At 41.4% G+C, this 23,360-nt stretch overlaps 1 protein-coding gene across 3 annotated transcripts in view; it reads right to left on the bottom strand.

Annotated features, from left to right (window-relative positions):
* The window catches only part of veph1 (ventricular zone expressed PH domain-containing 1), a 203,885-nt gene that overhangs the window by 24,878 nt on the left and 155,647 nt on the right, over positions 1 to 23,360 (bottom strand). For all 3 annotated transcript variants that reach the window (XR_013886325.1, XM_080185581.1, XM_080185580.1), the window contains 2 exons: positions 20,647 to 20,786; positions 14,708 to 14,839 (listed from right to left, as the gene is read on the bottom strand). Coding sequence is in view for 2 of the 3 variants with exons in the window: in XM_080185581.1 (XP_080041707.1) it covers positions 14,708 to 14,839; positions 20,647 to 20,786 (272 nt within the window). In the remaining variant the exon portion in view is untranslated. The remainder of the gene's footprint in view (positions 1 to 14,707; positions 14,840 to 20,646; positions 20,787 to 23,360) is intronic.

The raw sequence follows: 23,360 nt of genomic DNA, 5'->3' as shown, positions 1-23,360 counted from the left end.
TAACGTGAAACAACTTTGCTTAGGTGTGAGGAAAACATCTGTTTACAGTGTTGCCAAGCTAATCAGTGTATCGAAAACCTTGGTTCCATTAACTCAGTCAACCTGTCTTTTTACAATTTCTATTTTAAAATAGATTGCTTCCCTTTAAACGTACAGCCCACCAGGACACATTCTCAATTATTGCATTTGTTGATTTTTCATTTTATCACAATTTCTTAACAAAACACACCAATTGGTGGCCAATGCAGAGACAGAACGCAATGCCAGCTTGACCGTTCTCCAGTTAATCCAAGTATCCTGGGAGCTGTGCTGTCTCTAACATGCTGGTGACAGCCTGATATTGGAGAGCTGGTCCAGAGGGAGGAGGCTGGGCCAAGAGCCAGGGGCTTTCCTCTTCAACCTTGCTCTGACAACCAATAGAATTGAATCGCATTATAACAAGGCCGATGTCCAGCCAGAGTGCTTACTTAATTGTATTTTAGAACTTTGAAATACGCAGCTTTAATCACTTCTTTGCAGTACACCTCAAAGACAGGACTGAATTTTTGCGTGCCTTAGCAAAAATAGTGCTGAAATCCCAAATTTGGAAGTCCTGCCTCAAACCATCAGTGGTTGGGGGGGTGGGATATGGGGGAGAAGAGAGCAGATTGTTAATTGACTATCATCCATTATTAACCACCAGTCAAAACTCTTAACAGTCCATTGCCGATCATTTCAAAGATATGCCTGTGAGATGTCACTGGATATCTGAACCATTTCTGCTTGAAAGAAACAACCAATCCTGATGCCTGTAAAGATGAACACATGTCTATTGTTCTCACCCATGAAACCAGCACACAAGACATTACAACTGGGGACGTATAGGTTTATACGTAAAGGCATAAAAGGAAAAAAACAGATACTTGCGCACTGCTTTTTCTTGTAAAGTGCCACCTTGCATTTACCTTCTATGGTGCACATTTCTTTCTATGGGCATTTTAACTCCACCATTACTTCTTCACTACAAATGTATCAGCAGACACTTACTGCAGTCACGTATCTGTCAGATGGAGGCCGCTTGCTGTGCGCAAGTAATTGGGATTATGTGGCAGCCTGATGTGAGATGTTGTGGCCTTTTCCTGAATAGATATGGAATTAAATTAATTCTGTAGCTACCCAGGACACTCACCAACAGGAATACTAACTGTTAACAGTCCAGTTGTGGGCAACACTTTGTAATTACCAGAGGACGACATCTCAAATAGTGATTGCAGCTATAAGTGATGTTTGCAGTTGAACAATCTCCCGGAGCTCTCTGCTTGATTCTGCAAATAATTAAAGTTGTCCTTGACAGCTTCTTATATGGCATTCAATGTGTCCAGAATTACAACATATTCAAGAGTTATGCTTGAACAAACTTCAGCTATGCCCCCTGAGATTTGGGTGTAATATTCACCATGTCAGTACGAATTTGGAAAATCAATTCCTTCATGACTTAAGCCAGTTGGCCCATATTAGTGCTATTTGTACATCTGCATCACTCCAAGATTTGCAATTAAACGATGCTCCATGAAGTTGCTTGACCCTTTTGGCCTCATATGAAGTCAGAAGTATTACTTCTCATAAGGAGCCCATTCATTCCATTGAGTCCAGGCCAGGTTCCAGTACTGAATCCACGTTCCAGCATTCTCTGTTCCAACGGCTCTGCATAAAAATCTCCAACCCTAAGCATTCACAGGATTATTAAGTGACTTAAGTCGCTGTGAAGAGCTTGTTATAAATAGCTCTGGGTCTGGTCATGATCTTGTGGTGTTCTACCATCATTCAACAAAACATGTTCATATTGACAAACTGTATGCTCCCAGTACAATGAGATATGTTTTGCAAAACTGACTGCATTTCCTGATCACGTGAGGGTGTGCTTGTATGCCCAAAGCCAAAGTGTGCTCCTCCTACACTATGTGGGAAGTCAAAACATTTCCAGTGCCTGAGGCCAGTTAGTGTGCAGGAAGTGTCTCCAGCTCTTGGAAGCCTGGGTTTTGGAGCTAGAGTGAAGGCTGGGGACACTGTGGAGCATCCGCAAGACAGACAGTATTGTGGATAACACATACAGGGAAGATGTCAGGCCACAGGCTAAGACTCCAGAGGCAGGGATGGGTGACCACCAGGCAAAGCAAGAGAACTAGACAGGCACTGCAGGAGCCTTCTGTGGCATTCTTCTTCACAACAGATATACCACTTTGCATACAGTTTGGGGGAATGGTCTCTCAGGGAAAGGCAGCAACTGCCAAATTCATTGTGCTGCAGTTGACTCTGCTGCACGGAGAGGAGTTAAAATATGTGGAAATGTAATAGTTATAAGGGGAATAGATAGGCATTTATATGGCTCCAAATGAGACTCCAGGGTGGTATGTTACCTTCCTGGTGCTGGATGTCTCAGAGTGACTATAGGTCATTCTGGAAGGGAGGATGAACAGATAGTGGTTATGGTACACATTGTTACAAATTACGTTAAAAAAGGGATGAGACCCTAAAAGTAGAATATAGGGAGTTATAGGGAATAGATTGAAAAGTAAGACCATAAAGTTAGTGATCTCAGGATTACTACCAGTGCCGTATGTTGTCAGAACAAAAATTGCAGGATATATCGGATGAATACATGGCTGATGAGATAGTGTAAGGGGGAGTGTTTCAGATTCCTGGGACATTGGGAGTGATCATGGGAGAGGTGGGAGCAGTACAAACTGGGTGTATTGCACCTGGGCAGGACCAGGATCGATGTTATAGGGGAAATATTTACTCGCATTGGGGAAGGTTAAAACTAAAATGGCAGGGAGCTGGGAACCTATGCAAGGAATCAGAGGGTGTGGGGCGGGGGGTGGTGGGGGAAGGGGGGTTGAGTCAACGACAACAAAAAAAGATGATGGTGGATAGGCAATGGCAAACATTCAAAGGGCACATGGATGGACTGTAACAATTGCTTATTCTTGTCTGCCACAAAGATAAGTGGGAAAGGTGGTCAAATCATGGCTTACAAGGGAAATTAGACAGAGTGTTGGATCCAAGGAAGACACATTCAAATTAGCTAGAAAAAAGAGAAGACCTGAGGATTGAGAGCATTTTAGAATTCAGCAAAGGAGGACAAAGGCATTGATTAAGAAGGGGAAAATGGAGTATGAAAGTAAGCTCACTGGAAAAATAAAAACTGACAGTAAAAGCTTCTGCAGGTATGGGAAGAGAAAAAGACTGGTAAGGACAAATCTCTCACAGTCAGAAATAGGGGAATTTATAACGAACAAAGAAATGGCTGACCAACTAAATATACACTTTGGTTCTACCTTCACAAAGGACATCCCAGAAATGTTGGGGAACACAGGGTTTAGTGAGGGGGAGAAATTGGAAGAAATCAGTATTACTAGGGAAATGTGTTGGGAAATTAAAGGCCCATAAATCCCTAGGGTCTGATAAGAATATTTAAGGAAGTGGGCCTAGAAATATTGGATGCATTGATGGACATCTTCCAAGATTCAATACGCTCTGGAGCAGTCCCTACAGATTGGTGGGTAGCTAATATAAAACCACAATTTAAAATGTGAGGTAGCGAGAAAACAGGAAATTACAGACATGCCAGTCTGATGTTGGTAACGGGGAAAATGCTAGCGCCCATTCTAAAATAATTAATAGCAGAGCACTTGGAAAACAGTGGCAGAATCAACCAGAGTCAGCATGGATTTACAAAAGGGAAATCATTCTTGACAAAACAACTGGCATTCTTTGAGAATGTAACTAGGAGAGCTGGTGAGCGGAGCCAGTGAATGTGGTTTATTTGGACTGTCAAAAGGCTTTCGACAAGGTCCCACATAAGAGATAGGCATGTAAAATTAAAATGTATGGCATGGAGGTAGTGTATTGAGATGGATCGAGAATTGGTGGGCAGACAGAAAACAAAGAGTATGAATAAATGGATAATTTTCCAAACGGCAGGCACTGACGAGTGAGATACTGCAGTGATCAGTGCTAGGATCCCAGTTATTCACAATAATATATTAATGATTTGGATGAGGAAACTAAATGTAATATCTCCAGATTTTCAGATGACACAAAATTGGGAGGGAGGGTGGGCTGTGAGGAGGATGCAGAGATACTTCAGTGTAATTGGGACAAGTTAAGCAAGTGGGCAAATGCATGGCAGATGCAGTATAATGTGGATACATGTGAGGTTATCCACTTGGTAGTAAAATCAGGAAAGCAGATTATTATCTGAATGGCTATATAGAGAGAGATTTGCAATGGGACCTGGGTGTCCTTGTACATCAATTGCTGAAAGTAAGAATGCAGCTGCAGCAGACGGATAAGAAGGCAAATGATAGAGTAAAATATTGCAGATGCTGGAATCTGAAACAAAAACAAAAAAAGCTGGAAAATTTCTGCAGGTCTGATAGCATCTGTAGAGGAGAGACAATAGAGCCAACGTTTCAAGTCAACATGACCCTTTGTCAGAGCTGAAGACAAAAAAGTAAAGTTTATTTATTAGTCATAACTAGACTTACACTAACATTGCAATGAAGTTACTGTGAAAATCCCCTAGTCACCAAACTCTGGGCCTGTTTGGGTACACTGAGGAAAAATTTATCATGGCCAATGCACCTAATCAGCATGTCTTTGGTACTGTGGGAGGAAACCAGAACACTCGGAGGAAACCCACGCAGGGCACCGGGAGAATGTGCAACCTCCACACAGACAGTGACCCAAGCCGGGAATCAAACCCAGATTCCTGGTGCTGTGAGGCAGCAGTGCTAGCTATTGTGCCACCATGCCACCCCATAATAGGACAAGATTTATACAGTGAAGGTGAAGTGGGGGAGTGGGAGGTCTGTGATTGATAGGGGTAGCATAGACAAAAAGGCAAAAGGAATGAGAATGGTGATGAGAAAGACTAGGAATGGCAGAACATTTGCTAATCTTGGAAAATTACATGCAAACACTCCACTTACATTTCAGATTGTCTAAAATTTTCATGAACCATGCAGTCTATACTGCATCAAGACTAAGGTGTGTTCTCCCATGAACAAGGACTGCAGGTCTTTGTTCCACAACCTGCCTACCTGTATACCTGCTGTTTTTGAGCAAATATTGTTCACAAGTACTGATCAAACACTTAATAAAATCTGTTTTCTTGATAAGAAGTAGCAGTGGTAATCCATCCTGTTCTTCCATTCTCTATTTATTTTAATGCCTGCAGCGACTCATTGGAATTGTGAAGGCATTAGTCTAAGTGGCATGTGGAGGTAAATTTAACACTTTCAGGAGGGATAGACCACACTATCCTACACTGACAGTGACTATTAATTGCCTTACTAATAGAATTATTTGCAACAACTCAGAAGTGGAAGAATTAGTTCACCAAGTTTAAATATATTTATTAGCATCACAAGTAGCCTTACAATGAACTGCAATGAAGCCACTGTGAAAATGCACAAATTCTTGCCTCAATAAATTATTCAAAGACTTTGTAAATTAATATAATCTATGGAATCCCGAAAGTGCAAAAGGAGGCCATTCAGCCCATCAAGTCTGCACCAACTCTATGAAAGAATATCTTACCCAGACCCATCCTCATAACCTCCCACATTTATCGTGGCTAATCCCTCTAACCTACACATTTTTGGACCGTGGGACGAAACTGGAGCACCCAGAAAAAACCCGCATAAACATGGGGAGAATGTGCAACCTCCACAAAGACAGTTATCCAAGGCTGGAATTGAACCCTGGTCTCCAGCACTGTGAGACAACAGTGCCACCCATGTCTTTCTATAATATAATAATACATGAATGAGATGAATTTATTTTTATGCTATGATGGAGTCTTGAAAAAATTAATGCATGATTGTACAAATATGCCGAAACCTGTCGGCAGTTGACATTAAGGAGCTGGCTGCTAAAGCACCCCTGGAGATAATACTGATGTAATCCAATACAAGCATTCTCTGAATATCATCTGGAAATGTTCTAGTTTCTGGCATTGATTCAAGAACATGGCCAAATTTTGGAAAAGCATGTTGCAAAAGCATGTTGCAAAATCAATAGTGCTCAAAAGTTACCTTGTACTTAAAAATAAACAATTTATATTTCACAAATACTACTTTCCACGAAAAAATTCCACTTTAGTGGAACAATATAAAGAGTGATTAAGATAATACAGGCAAAGCAAAAATCTACTAATATTGTACTTTATGTTTGGATTAGTAGCCCTGTATAGTAAATTTTCTGGCAGTGTCCACAACACAGATTTTATTAATTGTTCACTGGAAACATTTTTTTTAACTGAACGGGACAGTGGCACAGTGGTTGGCACCACTGTCTCACAGCACCAGGAACCCAGGTTCGATTCCAGCCCTGGGTGACTGTCTGTGTGGAGTTTGCATGTCCTCCCCACGCCTGCGTGGATTTCCTCTGGGTGCTCCGGTTTCCTCCCACCGTCCAAAGATGTACAGGTTAGATGGATTGCCAATGCTAAATTGTTTCCTTCGTGTCCCAAGATGTGTAGGTTAGATGGATTAGTCATGGTAAATGTGCAGGCTTATGGGAATAGGGTAGGGGAAAGGGATAACACACTGACAGAGAATCGATGCAGACTCAATGGGCTGAATGGCCTTCTATGATTCTATGAATTAGCACTCTGTTACTGAACACTTACACCAAATATTTTTGAATCCTGTGAGGCTTCAAAACTAAATGGTTGAAGCAGTATCACAATACTTTGTCCAATTTTAAAAATTAAATGAGGATCGTGCAAATAAATTACTTGTTATCAACAACTTACTGTGTTAGTTTCTGTTGCATCTTTCAGGACAAAACACTGGTGCATGCATGTCAAGTCCTAGCACATACCTGAACTGCTTGAAATACATCCTAAATCTCTTCTTCTTCATGAAGCTATGAATGTAAAACTTGATCTATATGTACAAATCTAATATTTCCATTTACCAAACACTTTAACCAAAATTGTGTGAAGAGTACATATTTTCACGATTCTTCCTGGTAGTCACTGCAACCACTTATGGATGATCTTTCACTTTAACCTTTTGCCCCAACTTTAGATTTCTTTCTCTCAGCCTATAACTATCACAATTTTTTTTCTATCTTGATTGCTTCTCTTGTATTGACTGTGTGAAATGTCCTTTAGCAATGAAAACCTCATCCCCAGCTGTCTGCTAAGAAGAAACTCAGCTGGCATTCTGCTGGTAGTCGTGTGAGATGTGTTATGGTAAATAAACAAAACATTCACCTGTTCACAATTCAATGACAACTGATGTTTCGTCCAATCTGTAGCCAGCATTTTCAGAACAAGAGCATGCTTAACTGCTCCGTTGTTCCCTTTGTAGCAAGATGATATGGTGGAACTCTTGATTGATTTACTCTGTTCATTCTCATGAAATGTGCAAATTCTTCTGCACTAAACAGAAGTGTTGTCAGACACTCCTCAGGAAACATATAAGCAGCAAACAAACTAAATAAAATGCAAAGAATCTTGCTAGTTGTTGTTTAATTCATTGGAAATCTGTGAACTCATTTTGAATGGCCATTTATAATAATGAATAGTTTCCTCTTGTGGCATTCACCACGCCCATTACTTCTTTTGTTTAACATACCTGAGGGGTGCCAGCAGGGTCACTAAGTTCGGTATGAATTTCCCAAAATAATTTATGGGACCTAGGAACAACTTCAACTTGATTGTGTTCCTTGGAGTTGGAGCCCCTTTCATGGCCTTCATCTCCTCTTCTTCAGGACGTAATACATTCTTGTCAACTTTATACCCAAGGATGTCACCTTGTTTACCTGGCACACACATTGTTCCCTTTTCAACTGAACACTGCCATGAGAAAATTGCCATAAGATCTCCTCCAAACTCTCCAAATGTTCCTTCACAGTAGTTCCTGAGATTAAAACGTCATCCAGATAGACTGCCACTCTGGACACCCATGAAGGATGTTCTCCATTATCCTTTGAAAAATGGCACTAGCCGATGGTACCCCGAAGGACGTGCGAGAGTACTCATACTGTCTTTTGAGAGTATTTATGGTGACATACTTCCTGGATGATAACCCAAGCTCCAGTTGGAGACTGGCATGGCTCATGTCAAATTTGAAAAATGTAAGAGCCCCAGCCAGTTTTACATACAAGTCTTCTATGCATAGCATAGAATAGCTAGCTAAGCCGGATGCTCTATTGACCATCAACTTTTAACTCCCACAAAGATGGCCTGAATTGTCAAGTTTTAAAACCGGGATTACAGGCATGGCCCATTCAGCAAATTATACCTGGTGTATAATGCCTAGTTCCTCTGGAATTTGTCCTTTATTTTGGTACATAGGCAATACGGACAGTTTGTGTCTTGAAGTATTTAGGTTGGATCTCTGGGTCCACATAGATCTTTGTCCTGGAGCCTCTAATCTTTCCTAGATCTTCTTGGAACACTTCAGGATACTTTCCAATGACTTTGTACAAACAGCCGGTACTCATTTGAAAAATCCCAATTGCCAATCTAGGTAGATTTTCTGTAGGCAGCACCTTCCTAAAAGACTGGGCCTTGGTCCTGCACTACTGTTAGAGGAGTCGGCCTGTCTGTTGTCTATGTGTAACTGGGATTATGGTGTTCCCAATAATACAGGAGTCTCACAACACCAAGTCCAACAGGTTTCTTTGGTAGCACAAGCTTTCAGAGCATTGCCCCTTCAACAGGCGAGCCAGTGATACATAAGGGCTCCCTTGTGTATGTGGCCAATCTAGCCTTAAAGGCAGGATGCTCAGTTGGAGTCACTAATAACTGTGGTTGGTGTCAGTCCAAAACTCAACCACAGCAGTGCCTGTTACTGTGAGGGTGTCTGAAGGCTCTAACCCATTGCCCTTCTTAATTACTCCTTTTGTGGTGGGCAATCAGGAATAAAATGATCTCTTACCTTCCCACATACTTCAGCAATGTCCATATCGGATACTGAGGCTGACAATCTATGACTGCTGGACAGCCTCCTACTGGCCGTCTGGACTCAGGAATCCAGTCGCCTTAATTGGACGGGGCTTGGGGAGGCAGCCACTTTATTGGTCGAACAGGGAACAGAAATCCTACCAGTGATTGCAGGGAGACCAAGGCAGTATTTTGAGCTCCTGTTTGCATCAGATGTGAATGGCGATGGAAGCGCAAGATCCTGTGAGAGGCTCAAGTCACTTTATACATTGGCAGGAGGTCCCTTCATGATTGTGCCCTTTAGAATAAATGAATATCTAATACCAAGCTTCTAGGTGTGATCATTCCTCCTGTTACGTTATCCATTCAAGTTGATATGAGGGCATGTTGATGTGCGTTACAACTGGTCTCCTAGAACATGCACCTGGCACGCAAAACCACTAGAGGAGCTCAGTGGGGAGAGAGTCATGCCTGGGCAGTACCTGGGCACACAGCAGTGCCAGGGACCAGTGTGGGGTAATGATGGGTCTGAGGGGGCTGCTTCTATTTTTACTTTATTATATCAAGGTGGCCTTTAAAGATGGTGGCCTGATCTTTAAAAAAACTAAATTGCTGGCATGCCACCTCAATCCCAGCCCGCTCTGCCAGCATGAGGTCGTGGGACCTGCACCTTGGAATTTTGCCTCACAATGGGATGCAGAAAGCTGCTGTTGTGGCCAGTGACTTCAATGCTGCTTTTCCCACCCACTGTGACACATTGCAAAACAAAGTAGAAAAATACTGCCCTAAGGTTTGGAACTAAACACTCTCTGGTATTTGTATTTTAGTAATGATAGGAAGAATGAAAACGAACAGGATATCCTGATAAGATGGGGAATGATGATTACATTTGTGAAGAAGGCTGATAGCTCAGAAAATCAGGATGGAGAATCAGTAGGAATGGAGCTAAAAATGGGAAAGGGCAAAAAACACTGGGAATAGTTTATAGATCCCCTAACAGTAGTTACAGCTTGGAACAAGGTATAAACCAGGAAATCAAAGCAGCATGTAACAAGCATCATGCAATAAACGTGGGATCTTTAATGCTGACATACGTTGGGCAAACCAAATTGGCAAAAATAGCTCGGAGTACATTAGAGACAGTTCTCAAAACAAATTGTTCAAGGACCAACTAGGGAACAGGCTATTTCAGAGCAAGTTTTGTGTAATAAGACTGGGTTAATTCATAATCCTATAGCGGGAATGCACAGTGGCACAGTGGTCAGCACTGCTGCCTTATAGCGCGAGGGATCCAGATTCAATCCTGGTCTTGGGTCAATGTCTGTGTGGAATTTGCATATTCTTCTGTGGGGGTTTCCTCTGGGTGCTTCAGCTTCCCCCCCACAGTCCAAAGATGTGTGTGTTAGGTTGATTAGCCATGCTAAATTGTCCCTTAGTGTCATGGGGACTAGTAGGATAAATACGTGGGGATAGGGCTTGGATGGGATTGTTGTCAGTGCAGGTTTGATGGGCTGAATAGCCTGCTTCTGCACTGTAGGGATTCTAAATAAAAAAAAAGATTTTCTGGGGTAAAGTGCTTATAAATTTTTTGAGGTTGTTTTCTGTCCATTAACCAATCCTCAATCTATGCTAATGTATTACCTCCATGAGCCCCAACATTCTCTTGTGTGATATCTAAACAAATAACTTTGAAAATCCAAATATATTTCACTAATTTCATTAGCTCATTAGTTTCCACTCATCGATTTTGTTGATTACACGTCAAAAAACTCCAATGGATTTGTCAAACGTAAGTTTTCTTTCATAAGACTGTATCAACATTGTCAAATCAGATCTGTTATCCTCATAATAGATTCTAGCGTTTCCCCTACTATTGGTCTATCTTCAATAAGGGGATGAAGGCACGGGGGGTTTAATAGAAAATTAGAGCAAAAGATCAATCATGATTATATTGAGTGATGGAGCAGAGTCAAGGGAGCACAGAGTCACCTCCCACACCCATTTCTTGTCTTCTTTTGCTCAATCGTAGTGAATCTTTTTAATGTAGATTTGATGCAAGAAGAGGAGCAACAATATAATTGAAAACAGTAAAACAGTGGGGGACTCAGCGCACACTGGAAAATCCAATCCATAGTCACCAAGGATTTTATAAATCATGAAGAAATATATGGTGGTGAAGGAGGAGCTATTGCATGTGTAGTCACGGTGGGAGAATTACTGTGTCCATGTACATGATTCATAGAAGATAATTCAATAGTCTGGAAATCTGCTCCTCTCCAAAATATGACTTCTGAGCAGAATTATGGGTTGGATGTGATCAATATCTCTAATGTTGCTCATAATAAATCTGATTGGCTTAACGGAATTGCATTGCATTTTCTGATATGAGGAGAATCGTGGCCAACTCAAATATAGGAAACATCTTTATTTACTTTATCTGGGGTGAGTCAATTGATGAAGCATGAGACTCATTCTCAAAACAGCCGGGCATGTCAAAGAAGACTAAGAGAAATAAAGCAGATTCTGTGCTGACAGATGTACAAGTAGCATTCTAGATTTGTAAGCAGAGAAACATTGAAAATAGAAACAGCAATAGGCCATTCAGCCCTTGAAGCCTGCTCTGCCATCCAATATGATCACAGCTGATCCTCTATCTCAACCATACTTCATGCACTCTCTGCATACCCCTTGACATCTTTATAGTATAGAAACAGTGGTGGTGGCACAATGGCACAGTGCTGTATCACAGTGTCAGTGACCTGGGTTTGATTCCAGCCTCAGGCGACTGTCAATATGGAGTTTTCCAATTCTTCCCGTGTCTGTATGGGTTTTGCCCAGGTGCTCCAGTTACCTCCCACAGTCCAAAGATGTGCATGTTAGATGGATTGACCATGCTAAATTGCTCTTTAATGTCCAAAGGTTAGGGAAATTAACAGATTAAATGCATGGGTTACAGGGATTGGGCATGAATGGGTTCTGTTGGAGAGCTGGTGCAAATTCGATGGGCCGAATAACCTCCTCTTGCACTGTAGAGATTCTATGTAACTCCATCTATCGCCATATAAATATATTTAGTGACTTGGCCTCCACAGTCTTCTGCGGTAGAATTACTAAAGTTCTATTCCTTAGCCAGCTGGGCAACAGCTGAATGCTTTAATTATGAAATTAAGTCAATTTTATATTTGTCTGTAATTGGTTATCTGAAATTAACAATGAAAGAGTGAGTGAAACAGGCAGACAGATAGACAAACAAGCCAAGGGACTGGGGAACAGTGAATGAGAGAGAGATTATACAAAAGTAGGAAAGACCAATTTACACCTTGTAGATACTTTGTTGACCTATTCAAATCTACCATATATATCAGTCAATGAGAAAAGTCCAGTGCTTTGACAATGGAGCTAGGTACTTAAGTAGACAAGAGATAGGAGCAGGAGTAGATCTGTTGAGCCTCCTGTGCAATTCAATACGATAATTCTAGACTTGGGTTTCAACTCCACTTTCCTGCCTGCTCCCCATATCCCTTAATCCCTGACTCCCCCATATCCCTTAATCCCCTGAGACACCAAAGGTCTGTCTACTCCAGCTTTAAATATACTCAATGATGAAGCATCCACAACCCACTGGGAAAGAGAATTCCAAAGATTCACAAACCTTCGAGTGAAGAAATTTCTCACCTCAGTCCTAAAAGATCACCCTGTTATCCTCAGACTGTGCCCTGTATTTTAAATTCCCCAGTCAGCAGAAACAATCACTCAGTGAAGACTCTGTAAAAACCTCTTCAAATATCTGACATGTTTCAATGAGGTTATCTCTCATTCTTCTAAACCTCAGGGTCTATAAGCCCAATTTACTCTGCCGCATCATAGGACAATCCTCTTATCCCAGGGACCAATCTAGTGAACATTCATTGCTAACCTCTGTGCCACCCACATTGTTTTGCTTTTCAAACCTTATGACCAAAGTGAATGTCTTCAAACTTCCCCACATAATACCCCATCTGCCATCTTGTTACCCACTTACTTAACCTGTCTATATCTTTTACAGCCTCTTTGTGTCCTTCTCACAACTTACAGTTCCATTTAGCTTTGTACCTTAGATTACTCCCTGTCTCTTTATGTAAGTTAGTAAATAACTGAAGTTCAGCACTGATCCTTTTGGCACTTCACTTGTCCCCAGCCTGTCAACTTGAAAATACCCCATTTATGCTTACTCTTTGCTTCCTTTCCATTTATTAATCTTTTATGCATGCTAATATACTACTCCCAAATCCATAAACCCTTATTAACTAAGTCTGGAATTGCCAGCAGAACCAGGTCAGCCAGATTGCAGGGTTCAGAAGCTTGGCCCTGATAATGTACTAATGGAAGGAAGAAGATTCATGAAACAAATATGGAAGAAGCGTTTCAGCTCTTGGTAGCAAATTCTTTGCTTTTCCCACAAGCTGTGCTGAGGGACATGACTGGAATCTCTGACATATATCTTTTGTACAAGTATTTAATTACATTTTCACATCTTGTTAGCCCTTCTTCAAATTGAAGGTTCAGCAGGAGCCCAGGGCATGGAGACAATCGGTATCTTGACCATGACACAGTTTGATGTGATGTCAGGGAAAGAACTTCTTCTTTTCCAGGCTTCATATCCGGTAGCTTTTTTAAACCTTACCTTTGACTTTCTTCCACTGCTCCCAGTGGTCCCTTGGACTGCTGTAGACTTGTCAGAGGATCCTTAGTTCAAGGCTGCTGGATGTTTGCTCAGTTTGTCAGGTAGGTTTTACTACAGCCAGAGACCCCTACATTGCACATTTTAATTGGGCCAAAGCAGTTTTTAAGAAGGGGACAATATGGCAATGGCTATGCTGCTAGTGGATATCACGTACATCGTCCCATGCCCAGTAAGTGGCTTACATTGCACTCATTTTGCTTCTGAATAGCTGGTAAAATGCAAATCAATCCGCATCTCTTGAATTTCTGGTGAGCATTGCTGCAGCTTATTTCGAAAGGTTTCAAAACAAATTGGAGATTCAATTGTTAAAAGAGGATTGTTTTACTAAATTTTACTTAACTAAAACTGTCTTCTGTACGAGGGACAACTCAATTTTGCCTTGATTATGCACAACCTGTGATTGATTACAACTGAGGATTTTGCTTATTTTTCAAGTGAATTAAACCAAGCTGGAAAGACAATATAAACCGTATGTTTTTTCCTGACTGGCCTTTGTCCATGTCAATCCTTACAAATTCACTCTGCTGTCAAATTCAATTCAAAACTATTTCTCTTCCCAGAATGAAAGTGAACCAATTTTTGGGATTTGAGTAACCTTTCGTATAACAACTTGGAAACTGGGTAATTGAGGAAAGTTTGAATGTTTTATAAGGTAATTGTTGTTTCTGGATGTGTATTTTTCTTAAAGGTTATTGCTGGGATTTTCCTAATGAAGCCTTCCAATCAGCCTGTTGGATCATTGGCAGCCATGGCAGCCATTTGGTAGAACTTTTAATGAAATTCTTGGTTTATAAATTGGCAATCACATAAATAACACACTAAATTTTAAAGTAAGAATTTCGAAGTTGACAATAGAGAAAGAGGGTGGTCAAGTGTCTTTGACTGAGAGGCCAAACTTTGAGTATTAGAGCTGGTGAATAATTTGTCAGAAGGCATACCAAAACAACCAAATTCCACACTATATAATCACACTTTAGAATACATCACCATTGTTACATATTCTTTTAAATCATTGCATATTGTAAAATATTCATATTCACCTTCTTATAATGAATTGTCTGGATCATTGCTGTTTCAAAGTTGTGTGTTCCCTTCAGCTGTGCCTTCTCCCATAGTGCTTTAAGAATTTGTACTGATGCATCCTGGGAGGACAAGGGACTTGCTGAACAGCTCTGCAAAAGTCAAGAAGCCACAGATATTGATGGGAAATGTGAGAACCGCACTCCGTTCAAAATCATAAATCAGTTTTAAGTGTGCATGGTTTTCATCAAAACAAATGCAGTCCATTTTAAACAATGAAATTAAAGTAAGGAAAGTTCCTGAGTAAATATTGTGCAACAAGGCTTGGAATAGCTATGACTAATGCTGGCAAAAGAAAATTCGCAACAATAGCACATCATTGTCCATTGCTATAAGCCTGGGCAGCGATTTCTCCTTTGTACTGTGGGCATAAAACTCAAAGTGAATGCTCAAATTAAGTCTGTGAAAATCACAAACTGTAATTTAAATTATTTAGCAATGCAGCTAGAGCTCAAGAAATACAAGTGAAGTGGAAAAATATGGAAAAGCAGAAAGGACCTGGGTAAGATGTTCTTTTGGAGAGTCAGTGCAGATTCAATGGGCTGAATATCCTCACAGGGATTCTATGGATCATTCTATGTGATCGTAAATATATTATTTCGCTGATAATGTACAGCTATGTTGAAGATGGCCTGTTGCTTTACACCCACAGGGTCTGAATAGCAACATCCTAAGGTTAACGGTGAGGGAAGTATGCAAATTAACTCTAAGTTCTTGGATCTGAGTCAGAAGAGACCACCACAAAATGGCTGTCTTTCTCTTTGTACTTTAGGAATATTTTTATCTATTAAGTGGAATTGATTCAAAATATACATGTGTGTGTGCATGTGTGTGTGTGTGCATGCATGTGTGCGCACGTGTGTGTGTGTATGTGTTTTAACAGATTTCTCTCAGCATTGCTCACTAAGTTGAATGATATATTGGAAAATTAAGATGTAATATAAGAGTTTTATTGTCTATTACAGATGTAGTAGTATCCTTTCAAAGTCACAACAGATAATGGTTCATAGGTAAATGGAGCCTCAGGTTAAATGAAATTTCATTGGTGAGAAAACTTTTTATTCTGGTCCACAAGCTGCAGTAAGAGCACAGGATAGTGAAACGTCAGGCATTCTTTTCCCTTTCTTATAACTGCGGCCGTGATCTAATGGTTCCATTGACCATAAACTCAAATCCTGTAATGGCCGCTAAATCTTGCGCAAGGCCAAAAACAGGATTTGTGCCTGTGAGTTCTCAGAATGAGATCTTCCCCATCCAGCCCTGCCGGTGACATAATCATGTTCACACCCAAGCAGTGCACGACCCTGATTTGCATGAATTAACATCACATTAGCAGGCTTGACACTGCTACTTCCGCCCTCATCCTAACTTCCCACCCAGCCAGCATGACATCATTTCAACACAAATGACTGCTTGTTTTCAAAAATGAAAAGCAGTTGAGAATGACCACACAGGAGATGCATAGTTAAGTATAGCCCTCGGGTGTTGACAGATGTGCCTGGGCATTGCCCTATGCACTCTGACAGGGGGCAGAGCAAGGAAGCCCTCTGGGATGCTCCATTCTGCAGTTCCCCTCATCCATGGGGACTGTCGGTGTCCAATGGAGGTGGGGAGGGGTTGATTTTTATTTAAATCAGAGATCAGGACACCCTTTCTGATCTTGGAATTCCCAGCGTCCCCAATTTTCATAGGCCCCACCCCTCCAGCTGGCTGTGAGAATCTCGCTATCCCTTTGAAATTGCACTGAGTGCTGTTCAATATGGCGAGAAAAGCCAGCTGTGCAGCCTGGGAGCTTCACACTGGTTTTCCTGCCTGAGCCGACACTCCATTTTTGGAAAGAATCTGGCCACAGATTGCTAAGATTATATTTTTAAGTCATAGGTTGAATACGTACTGATTCCTGTTGTGACGACCAGGGTAGAATGGTTCATCTCTTTTCCCACTCCTCATTTAAGAGAGAGAGAGAGAGAGATTGTTCTTCCCTGCATCTGTAGTCTAGAGAAAAGCAGTTTCTTAAAAATAGAAAGGTGGGTTAGTTGGCTCATCACATGATCTCCTCTCACCAACTGACCAGTCACCCAAACATGATCTTGGAAGTTGATTCCAGGTCAATGGTTTAGACACGATTACATTACCTAGGCTGGAAAGGTTTGCATCTCAGCCTAAGTCCATTGTCCACAGTAATTGCATCTAAGGGCTTCTCCCCCACCCAATTCAATTCATTGGTAATTGTCTGGATATTTGGTGAATGATTCAGGAGATTAGCCATTTACATGATAGCCTCTGATGGACTTTTCTAGACACAGAAGTCCCACAACACCAGGTTAAAGCCCAAAGGTTATTTGGTAGCAAAAGCCACTAGCTTTCGGAGTGCTGCTCCTTCGTCAGTTAAGTGGGAGTTCTGTTCACAAACAGGGCATATAAAGACACAAACTCAATTTACAAAATAATGGTTGGAATGCGAGTCTTTACAGGTAATCAAGTATACTCGCATCCCAAACATTATTTTGTGTCTTTATATGCCCTGTTTATGAACAGAACTCCCACTTACCTGACAAAGGAGCTGCATTCCAAAAGCTTTTGCTACCAACTAAACCTGTTGGACTTTAACCTGGTGTTGTGAGACTTCTTACTGTGTTTACCCCAGTCCAATGTTGGCATCTCCACATCTTTTCTAGACAGCCAGACTCCATTTTAATGGCTTTAAAATGTGTAGGGTACTACCATGCAAATTTTCAGCTATCTTAGAAGCTGTTGTTTTAAGTCACTGAAATACTGTTGTTTGGTCTTTTAAACCGTAACCAAATTAATAAAACATTTTCAATATAGAGCATGGCTTTAGAACATGGTACTTTGGTGTTTTCTGTTATTGGGCAGTTTCTATAAACCAGTCAAGCAATTGGGTTTCTTTCACTTCCATAAATAATAGAAGAAATTTTCAAAACAGTTACTTAATGGAAAAAAATTACTGTCAAATTGATTTCAAAATAATTAAAAATGGCAAAGAAATGGGCAGGACATGTGCCCATGCATTTATTTTTATTAAATTATGAGCAAATATCTCATTCTATCACTCATAAGTAAGAAAAATCAAGCAGGAGCATCATGCTATACAAAACAATACATATCACAGTTCCACTAAACTGCAAATGTGTGCTCTTTAATGTCAAAAAATTAGCACTGAAAAATAAACATTGATTACAGGAGTTAACTGGAAGACGATATGCATTCTGGCTCTGAGATTTTGTGTTTCTGGATGGTTCCTTGCAGGATCGCGTGTAATGTAGTATGTTGGCACAGATGTTAGATCATTCTGGGCCAGCCATTACCAGGAACAACAGCAATAGCAGAGAAACAGAGAGAGAGATTAACTGAATTCCATTGGGTGCATTGAACAGGCTACTTCAGTAAGAACACACAACAAAACAACTGGCATTGTTAGGACTAAGCACATGACTGGGCAAAGCTAATATAAATGAGTTTGGGTGCTAAGATTAGATGGTAATTATGACAGTGTAATGGATAAAGAAGTGGCATGGATATGAATCTAGGTCCAATACAGTAAGTTGTAGATGCAATCTCATATTCAACAGGAATCTGCATAGGAACAGATCATTTGAGGAGCTGCAGTTTCACATAAGGTTCGCGTGATGATTGATGCAGGTTAGAAATAGTTAATTCCCAATTACAATAAGTGTGAGCTCTGACCAAAGGCATGAGTGAATTAAGAATATGATAGGCAAGATAACAGAGCTTTAACCTACAGGCCAGTAGAACTGGTTTCATTGGGTTTAACCAAAGGAAATCTTTGTGAAAAGCCAACACATGTAATGATAAAGTTCAGGAAAAGACCAATTTTTAATTATAAGTTGGGTGGTGGGGGGGAGGATGCTGTTGGGGAATTGAAGCTTGGAGAGGACACAGTTCCCTTGTTAAATTACTTGCAAAGGGCTGGGAACTAATTGTCACATGAATATCCTGAGGACTGGTACCATATTCATTGCCTCACTGCAGTCATGTGCCATGTAAGAATACATCATTCTTTCACATGGAGAGCAGCTAAACAAACACTGGGTGATGCTCCAGCATTTTGAGTCTGATGTGTGATTATTTCTAACACATAGGAAGCAGAAGACGTAAATAACATCTCTCCTGTGAAATTGGCAATCAGGGCAAACATCAGGTGGAGATGTGGAATTTCTCTGCTGGAAGGGGAGAATTGGTTGACAATTCACTCCGGGTCAATTTCATGCAATTTGGGGCTGAGTATAGCATGAGGAATTTGGGGGGAATGAAAACAAAATGAGAAAATTATGTAGGAATATCTGGAATCTACAGCACAGAAACAACAGAGTGGTGTTTATCCTTCACACGAGCCTCCTCCCACTCTACCTCAAATCTGCGTATTCATCTACTCCTTTCTCTCTTCTGCTTAGCTAGTTTCCCCATGAAGGCATCTACATAATTATTCTGTTCACCTATTATGTTAACTGTTAAATCTTTTAATACTGAGGTGTCTCCTCAAGAACTACTTCACAGTCAGGCATCAGGAAACACAGAACTTTTATTCAGTCTACCCGCTCTGCACTCCAAATGTTGATTGCCCATTCAGGGCAGTTCCCAACCAGCTCTCCCATGTCACATAACCCATTCCCTTAAAGGGGCTATGCCCAGCACACTCAACAGTAACAAGTTTTGCATTCTAATTAATGTCCGAGTAAAGATGTTTCTCATTAATTCTTCATTAAATTCATCAGTGACTTTTATGGCTATAACCCCTAGTTTTTATTCTCCCACACATAAACACCTTTTTGACAACTGCCCGATCAAATGTTATCATTTCCTGAGAAAGAAACCCCAGTCTATTCAGTATCATTATTGTAAAGCTTTGGTGCATCTTCTCCAGTGCCGCCAAACGTTTTTTGTAATATATCGGATCCACAACTTTTGAAATTGTATTTCAGATTTTAAAGTCCAAATGCATGCAAATAGTGACCCCAGCCTTATTTAGTTGTGTAATACTGCAGCCCATCTTTCACTGGTCTGAGTTGCTTAATTGTAACCCCCATTCTGTACTCTCTACAGCCTTTTCCTTCCATCACTTCTGATATTAGGGTCCACGTCAGGAGCCACCCTTTTGGAACAAGAGATGAGGCAAATTTTTTTCTCTCAGAGGGTTTGTGACTTTGGAACTTTCCTCACAAGGTGGTGGAAGCAGGAGTCATTGAATATTTTTAAAGCAGAAATGGGTAGATTTTTATTAGGAAGGGAATCAAAGACTATCAAAGGCTGGTGGCATAGTGGCACAGTGGTTAGTACTGCTGCCTTACAGTGCCAGGGATTCAGGTTTGATTCCCATCTTGGGTGACTGTCTGTGTGGAGTTTACACGTGCCTGCTTGGGTTTCTTTCTGGTGCTCTGGTTTCCTCCCACAGCACAAAGGTGTGCGAGTTTGGAGGATTAGCATACTAAATTGTCTCTTAGTGCCCCAAGATGTGTAGGTAAGGGGGATTACTGGGGTAAATATGTGTGGTTACAGGGATGAGCTTGGGTAAGGTGCTCTGTCGAAGAGTAGATGTAGGCTCAATGGGCCGAATGGACTCCTTCCGCTCTGTTGGGATTCTATGATTATCGGGAATAGATGAAAATGTGGAACCTGAAACACAAACAGATCAGCCATGACTTTATTGAATGCCAGAGAAGGCTCGAGGGGCTGAGAGGCCTACTTCTGCTCTTATTTTGTATGTTTGTATGAATCGACTAAATCATAAATTATCAAAGGTCTTTCTGAGAATCAAAGTGTATTACATCTACTGCATTATTTTTTTCCCACTCTCTCCGTTATTCCTTTGAAGAACTTAGTAAGGTAAAATCAAAACAACATGGAAAAAGGCACTCACCTGTTGGAAAAGAAACATGATGTAGATCCAGAGTTGAGGCTGCTCACTGCTGAGGGTGAAACTGGATTTACTGTATAGACAGTAAAATCCTTTTTGTGGACAACTGAAGAGCAATTTAGCCACACATTTACTAATGGAATCTATGGAGAAACCACAAGGAATTGATTATTTTGGTTACAGTACCACAAAATAAGCAATATTCAGAAGAGAAAATTATGGGATTTAGCATGTGACTAAAATAGCTTCACTGCTTGGAATGACACAGACTAAGGAAATGCACATTTCCTTTTGAATGTATGTTTTTTTCTAATTATGCTGCAGGTATTATTTATTCCCACCATTTACAGGAGGGCTGTGAAACGTCACTTCTTGTAGTGGGTTAGGTTGATTGGCCATGTTAAATTGCCCCTTAGTCTCAGGGGGATTAGCAAGGTAAATACACGGGATTATGGGGATAGGGCCTGAGTGGGATTGTTGTCAGTGCAGGCTTGATGGGCCAAATGGCTTCCTTCTGCACTGCAGGGATTCTATGATCCTATAATGCTATTATCTATGAATTCCAGAGACGAACTGAGAATTCTAAAATACGAAAGGTATCTTTTCCTTCACTGCTCAGTATGGGATTTGAAAACACTATAAATTTCTGAGGACAGTTTTTGTCTTTGGACTTTAGTGCAAACATTTTGTGGGTTTCTTCTCCTGTGAGGCTCATTTTCAATGATTTTTTTCTAGCTCCAATTGAGGCAACTCTTTATTCTCTCCACACTGCGATAAAATCCGATATCATTTATTCAACCCCGTTTTTGAGATTGCTAATTTTTACTGACATCTTTTCATTACAGATAGATTTAGCCTTCAGACCCAATTGTATTTCATGCTCTTCTACTTTTGCTATTGAACATTTTCTATCCTCACTGGTCTGACCGTTTAGTGATATGAGATCTTTTAAGTGTTTCCACACTGCTGAAAATTCAGCTCTACAATTTCTCAGAGTCCCTGCTCAAAAGGATCTGAAACACCATTAGTCCTCCTGACTCAAAGGAAAAGGTCCAGTGAACCAATTATTTGTTCCACTATAGAATCTATGCCAATGATTACAAACTAGCTGATCTTAATACTTTGATAAGTCCATTTTACTAGTCACCTGCTTATGATCATGATAGATTAGAATTGCCTAATTGAAATTGACTCTGAAAGCTTTTAGTTTCAAATTCAATACCAGGAACTTCAGTACATAGTCCAGGCTGAGAATTCAGTGCTGTACTAAAGGAGTGCTGCACTGCCAGAGGTGCCGGGAGGTGATTCTCCCAAAGGAATTCTCAGTGTCAAATTTGCGTAAAAACTGGAATAAATTACGCTTTTTTTTTCAGTGGGAGTTTCAAAATGAATCTCCCACACTCTGTGAACTGCAGAGTACACTAGCGTAAACAACTCCAAAAATCAGCGGGCAGGGTCTAGTCTTGCTGGAGAGGCCGGTAGCAAAGAGCTGAGCGGGTCACTGTGCATGTGCCAATCTGTCAGCACCGAGGTCAGTGCATGCCCAGTAGACACACTGCCAGCCTCCCAGTCACTGGCCAGCCCCACTACCCCTGCAACACAGACCATGTGACCCCAGCCCCACCACGGCCCAATTGCTGACCTCCCTTGAACATGCCCGCCCCCCACCGCAGTCCTGATCTCTCGATCCCAACTCCTCCACCCTCCCCTGCCAGCCTCGACAACCCTTCCAAGCAGGCTGACACCCCCCTCACCCTAGTGGCCAGCCCCAATCGCTGGCCTCCCTCTCTCTATCACTCAGCTCAAGTACAGAGTGGCAGCAGGACCCCCACCCCCTCACCTGAAGCCTTGTCCCCTTGGCACTGCCTGATTCCCAGTGAGGGCAACTCCTCTGGGAATTGGCACTTTGCCTCTTGGACAGTGCTAGAGGGCCCAGACTGGCACTGCCAAGGTGGCAATACCAAGGTGGCACCCCCGCACCTGATCCTCTGGGCGCCTCAATTGCCCCCCTTCATTTGAGTGGGGACAGGCTGCCAGCTCCCCACAAGTAGGGAGCTTTACTATATTCCACTGGAGTGAAATACTCCTGGTAGGGAAAGAGAGACAAGTGGCTCCTGAGATTTCAGTCCTGGGTCTACTAATGATATTTAAATTGTGTTCAAATTACCACCTCTGTAAATTGTTCAGCTCCATGCCGATTTCTGGTACAGAGCAGATGGCGCCATAGATCCGGCTACTGGAGAACCTCGGAAGCCATGGCATCTAGCAGGGAACCCACAAAATGGTCTCCGCTCAAGTCTCCAGGGCCGTTGTGCTAAAAAAGCTGCGCAGCAGGATGGAAGAATCACCCCCACCATCTTCTGAATGAGACACTGATTGCCCTAGTTGTCAAATGTCTGTAAAAGATTCCACTGCAAAATTTTGAAGAGGAGCAGGGAACTCCCCGTTCCCCTGGACCCCAGTGTCCTTTTGTCTCTCAATCAACATCAAGACACGTTAGCTGGACATAAGCACATTATGAGAGCTTGCTCTGCACAAATTGGCAGCCATGTCTCATGTACAACAGTAACTACATTTCAAAACTGGTTTATTTGCTGCAAGGCACTTTAAGACATCCCAAGGTCTTGAAAGGTGCTATAAAAATTCAAGTTTTTTCTTCCTTACTTATTGACATCTTGCTTACATGTCCCATGTGTCCACATCAGCTGCTTGAATGA

The sequence above is a fragment of the Carcharhinus amblyrhynchos genome, chromosome 3 (genome assembly GCF_965287045.1).
Source record: "Carcharhinus amblyrhynchos chromosome 3, sCarAmb.v2.hapA, whole genome shotgun sequence".
NCBI classification, from domain to species: Eukaryota; Metazoa; Chordata; class Chondrichthyes; order Carcharhiniformes; family Carcharhinidae; genus Carcharhinus; species Carcharhinus amblyrhynchos.
The sequence above is the reverse complement of the archived record's forward strand: the minus strand, read 5'-3'. Positions and strand labels throughout refer to the sequence as shown.